This window comes from Acartia tonsa, chromosome 5 (assembly GCF_053477335.1).
Source record: "Acartia tonsa isolate MP-2025a chromosome 5, ASM5347733v1, whole genome shotgun sequence".
Lineage (NCBI taxonomy): Eukaryota > Metazoa > Arthropoda > Copepoda > Calanoida > Acartiidae > Acartia > Acartia tonsa.
Window position 1 is genome coordinate 35615868 of NC_137264.1, and position 6000 is coordinate 35621867.

Consider the following 6000-nt stretch of genomic DNA (forward strand, 5'->3'; position numbering starts at 1 on the left):
CTCTATTAGGAGGAAAATTATATGACATTTTTTTTTCTTATTTTATACCCCGGGAATAATTGGATATGATGGGCATCACTCCCACCCCAGTTGACATCCCTGGCCCGAATGATCGGTGTAATCTGTGCGGCTGAGAATTTTTAAAAATTCCAATGGTCTTCACTGTTATGGCAGCGGCTAAAAAATTCGGGTATAGCCCTTTCCACGACATCCCTCCATAAGGGGCGATTAGTCGTATTCTTAAAATGGCTTTTTATAGGTTATTTTAGGTTAGGTTAGGTTATATTGTGTTAGGTGATTGCCCCACAGGGTTAGGTAATTGGCCAAGCAGGGTTAGAGCCCCCCGCAGGGGCTAGAAATAGGAGAAAAGCTACTGTGAAAAATACTAAGAATCGCCCCTTATGGAGGGATGTCGTGGAAAGGACTATACCCAAAAATTCTGATTATTGTAGCTGTCGATACTAAAAATGAATATGTTTTTGGACTGTCACTTTCCAAACGGCCTTACAAAAGTTAACGGCCTAATAAGATATGCCTTTAAATGATGAAAAGAACGATAAAAAAATAAGCTAACCGCGAGTGCCGAGCTTTAAACAAACAAAAGTTATTATTGTTATGAAATATTATTACGTAGACATACTCTTGTTTTTAATAAAACTTTATTCTTTCCAATAACTTTATATAAACATTAAGGTATAAGATATTTTGTGATTTTGGTACAAAAATATTTATTTATAAATCTATGTAAATGTATAATCATATGTGAAAAAAAATCCTTTTTTTACAATTTAATAATTTTCAATAACTCCAAAATAAACATTTCAAGACTTGTACAAACTTTCTTTATAAATCAAATATTTACATTTCTGGTTTTTGCACTGTAACAATCAATTATTTTGTAAAAAAAACAAGGACAAAATTATTGCATCTAGCAAAGTTCTAATTTAGATTTATCAATTTAATGTGTCCCATTTTAACTTCCCCCAAAATGTATCTTTAAAAATTGCAGAGGGGGCGCTATCTCATACAAACAAGACTCGTGGACGTTTAAGAGTTGATTATTGAATAGCTGTGCTTCAAAAAAATAATTATTTCTGCAACAAGGACAATTAATTCTGATAAAAGCGTATATGTTTAAAATAATAAGTTAAGAGATAGGCAGACAGAAAGAGGGAGAGAAAGAGAGAGGGAGATATATATATATAAAGGAGAGAGAGAGAGAGAGAGAGAGAGAGAGAGAGATCATCTCCAAAACATTTTTAATTAATTATGATTTGTAAAACCTTCAGGTTGACTGAGAAGCTTAGAACAAGATATACGGACATTTAAAAGTTGATTATAGAGGAGCTACGTTTCCTAAAACTGTTTATTTTTAATCAATTTTAATTTGTGAATCAACACAGAAGATTGGAACAAGACATGCGGACATTTAAAAGTTCGTTATTGAGCTGCTACGCCTCCTAAAATAGTTTATTTTTAATCAATTATAATCTATAAAACTGCACAGGTTGATTTTGAAGCATTGACAGATCTGCCAACTTTCCAGAACTTGGTGGAGAAAGCTTTAATTCAATATTTCTCTGAATCTGAAGGCACAGGGGTAAATATGTTCGTGTTTTAGTAGCGAATCTACTCTATAATTTGTATCATCCGTCCGTCTGTTTGTAAGAAACGTGAATTTATCGGCTGATATTTTAGATACAAGTCTGTAATTTTTGTTAAGATAAGCATCCAGTATATAATTTACTTGGCGAGTTTGAACATTATCAATTTATTGTGCTCTGCAACTTATTGATGTTGTTCTGATTCTATTTAAGTTGCAAAGCTTTTCTACATTTATGAATAATGATGCTCTCTCTCAAAGTGCATAGCGAGCACAAAACCTCTCCCCCTTATTTTTGAAAATAAAAAAAATTGAATACAGTTTTTTTCTGTATGACATACTCCTGTGGGGCTATCCTGTAACCAATATAAACAAACCTAACCTGAACTTCTGAACAAACTACCACATCCAACCTTATTGTCAATTTATCCAAAAAAGGGAAAAAAATGTTCATAGCAGGCAACGACACTTTGAAAGAAACTGCCATTCTTATTTATCGGTTATTAGAGTAAAACACTAGAGGGAGAAAGAAGTAAATATCTTTATCTCCCTATCGCAACCGCCTTGTACAACATTTCTATTGGGTCATTGAAGATCAACCAATGGTGTCTCTTATATTAACACAGCCAAGTAGCAGAAAATAATTTAGAAGCAGACGAAAGAGGTCTTCGAAAAAAGAAGGGAGGTAGTTGTCTGTATATACATCTATACTATAGATCTGTTCATTGGTTAACATCTATACATTTGTCTGAGATGGGGAGTTCAAATTATTCTTTTGGTAGTATACTGCATACAAAACTCCCAAAACATGTTCTTAGTTTACCTAAGCTAAACTTCCCAAACATTTGGAACCATTTACGAGAACTTAATAGAACAAAAAGTCAAATTCGCTATCGGAATTACATGTTTTTATGCCAGTTACCTTAAGTATAACTGTATTTTTGGTAGAAGTTTTGGAGAAAAAAAACATCTAGTTGTATTTCTGCCGGTTGTAGAAACGCCATGTACCAAAAATATCTTAACGCACTGACTCATTCAACTCAGTTTCCATAGACTAAATGAAAAAAGTTTGAAAATTTCTTTTTATAAGTGATGCAGCTACTTTACAAGTCAATTATGTCTGTAAGTCTGCATCAAAATATCTATTTACTATCTCCGTTCCTTATTCTATTGGCTAAATTAGTAGCTAATATCCATATGCATTTTTATTAGTTTTGTTGTCCACTAAATGGCTTCAAGTAAACCCTTTGATTGCACCTCTTTTGTCTAACTGTGGTTTTAATGAGATGTGCCATGGACCAAAGTATTTTCCCCTCTGTAACTATTTATGTCGCGCACCTGACATAACAGCAGTAGGAACCATTTATAATGTTTTTATTTATAAGGCGGTGCATTGCCATTATTAAAACCTATCACTTCCATACAACGAGTGGATGTGCCTTGTTTATAAACAATATTATCTGGGTTTCTGTGAAACGTTTTGTCCTGGTTTTAAGTTAAAAACTTGTATAATATTTGTTTTCAGAGACAAGCTCCGTCTGGTGGAAGATTAGGCTTGGCTGATCTTGGTATCTTTGCTTTGGTCCAAGGTGCGTTTATTAGCATCAGCGGTGCTACTATGCAAGTTATTTGAGTTTAGTAGTTAGGTTACGAGGAATCTAAATGGATGAGACAATGGCCGATAAATTGATATACATCCCCAATGACGATACACGAAACTGCCCTTTCTGTAGATTAAAATTAGTGGTTGAAACGTTTAAACACTTAATGATACAACTAATCAAGATCTGCTTATGTTCCCAAAGTTGTAAAGCCAACGAATAAGAAAACGTTATTATAAAACATTGGGGACTAGTGTAATAGTGTAATAGCCCATTGTCCCCTCTCTCTCTCTCTCTCTCTCTCTCTCTCTCTGGGTTACAGGAAATTGAAATGGAGAAAAATAAGGGGGAGTTCATTTAATGGAAAAGTTGAGTAGAATAGCAAGAAATGTATTGGAAATTGTCATGTTGTGGCTATAAAACTATTCTTGTTTTTTTTGTGTTATTAGAAATTTTAGTGCTGTTCCTCAATGTGCCCTGCAAGCATGAACCTCCCCCCCCCCCCCCCCGCCCCACCCTAACTTAAATTTAAAATGAGGGCAGGATTTTCTCTTTCAATGCATTAAAACCAACCCGCTCTCCTCTGCCTTTTTTCAATTATTTTTCAAAATAAGATAGAGGTGCCAGTGCTCGACAAGGCACTTTGAGGGAAAACCCGAAATTTTAAATAAAAAGGCATTAAATCTATAAAAGTACTTTAACTTTATAACGGTTTTAAGGACATAATCTAATTATACATTAGCTTCCCTACTAATTTTGTTTATTTTTTATTAATTTTTAGATGTTGTAAAAGATCTTAGAAAGGGATTGTTTAGTTCTTAGATTGAAACAGTAAGAAACATTGCATGATGATCAACATTAGTTATATGGATTTATGTAATTATTATGGTTGGGGGGGGGGGGGGGGGAGAGGGTTATAAATTTATTTCACAAATTTTTGGGTAATCACTACTCTACCCCCCCCCCCTCCCTCCCCCTTTAACATCATTGGCTCCTTCCCCTTACTTTAAAAACGAAGTTGTAAAAAGTATATTATACAAAATGTATAAATCCTGTGTAACTTTGTTCGATTTGCATGATACAATCACAAAACACTTAAACATACATTTATGTATAGTATATTTTTTTTGGTTTGGTCTGCTGCTTTCTACAAGTACTTTATTTACCAAATATTTCCCTTCATATTCAAATTTTGGAGCTTTTACCCAAAGTTTTCCGGTGAGCACTGATATATTCCTTTCATGTTTTGAATTGAAGTGTAATAAAAAATAAACATTAAACTAAAATAATTCACGAAACTTTTTAGATTTATGATGTGAAAATCTAGGAATCAATCTAGCATTCCAACGCATAAGCAAATCTTAATGATACTTTGTTGGAATATGTAAAATGTAAACTTATTTAACCCATGATTTTTTTCATCAGCCTAATATCTTGAATAAGAGTCATGAAAACTTAAAAATCTAGGAATCGAACTAGCACCCCAATCAATAAGCAAATATCAATGAAACTTGATAGAAGTATGCAGAATTTAATCCCTGAAAATTTCAGCCAAAAATCTTGAATGGGAGTCTAGAAAATCATAAAAACTCAAAAATGTATGAATTGATCATAGCACCCCAAGCAATGGACGAATCTTAATGAAACTTTGTAAAATATGAAAAATGTAAACTAATTTAATCCCTGTAAATTTCAGGCGTCTATCTTGAAAAGGAGCAGAGAAAATCACATTTCCCCTAAAATGTTTCAGACGGACGGACGGACATACGGAAAGACGGACATTTCAAATTATAGAGTAGCTTCGCTTTTAACAAATTATAGAGTAGCTTCGCTATTAATAAGGAATCAGGGTTCAACCGTATATTTTCTCATCTCATTTTAGGTAATATTACCTATAAATTTTAAAATCAACATACTTTATGAGCTTTCTATAAATTTTTGGCGATTTTTTTGTGCTTGACTAATGCTTCAAATATCTGTAGATTATAAATTGTATAAAATCTGTATTATTCATGGAAGTTTGATTTGTGATTTTTATGTTATAGCTAGCCAGATGCTTAAGCTTACAGGTAGCATCAAGGCATGGGTTTATAATAACTTTCTAGGTAATGTGGGGCTTACAGCTAGTATATTTCATCAATAACTCTACAGGGCTCCCTTAAACTATGCTTTGCTTATGAAATAATTATAAAAAATATTATCTAATTATTTTTAAATATTTAGTTGTTGGGTGGACTGCATGGGCTACTGCGGCCACATTATCAAATCCTGGGACACCTATTCCATTCCTAGGATAACATGTTATTGTTATTTTTTTCTTATTGTTATTCTTTGTTATTTGTTATTATTTTATAAATAAAAATTTGTTGTTAAAGTTTATTTTTTTTTATTTTAATATTGAAGAGATATGATGTATGGTTGTCTGTTTGATCCTGAGGATTGGGTTAAACATTAAGTCCAACAAACAAAAATAAAAAAAATAACAGGATCTTTAAAATTAGATTCTCATTGATTTTAAAATTAAAGGAAAGTTAATTTTTTTTACAAATTATATTTCAACTAGGACGAGAAAGCCCAATCTGTCCTACTTTTCATTCCTGTGACATAAATATGAGGGATATGAGAGGTGAAGTGGGAAAGAAAACCCCTAAAAAGGAGATGGATAATCCCCCATTTTTATGACGTCACAGGAATCAAAAGTAGGACAGATTGGGCTTTGCAACTAGGACCATTGAGTTCATTGATAAACATAACAACTTTGATATACTAAAAAAACAATAATTTTTGACGGATTTA

General features: G+C 32.8%; 1 protein-coding gene across 2 annotated transcripts in view; it reads left to right on the forward strand.

Annotated features, from left to right (window-relative positions):
• Positions 1-5578, forward strand: part of LOC145319378 (uncharacterized) — a 51681-nt gene extending 46103 nt beyond the window's left edge. The window contains exons 11-14 of one of the 2 annotated variants that reach the window (XM_080161488.1): positions 1508-1600; positions 3129-3192; positions 3986-4035; positions 5428-5578. In XM_080161488.1, the coding sequence (XP_080017614.1) occupies positions 1508-1600; positions 3129-3192; positions 3986-4026 (198 nt within the window). In that variant the 3' untranslated portion in view covers positions 4027-4035; positions 5428-5578. The remainder of the gene's footprint in view (positions 1-1507; positions 1601-3128; positions 3193-3985; positions 4036-5427) is intronic. The other variant, XM_080161486.1, reaches the window with a different exon arrangement.
• The last annotated feature ends 422 nt before the right edge of the window (positions 5579-6000 follow it).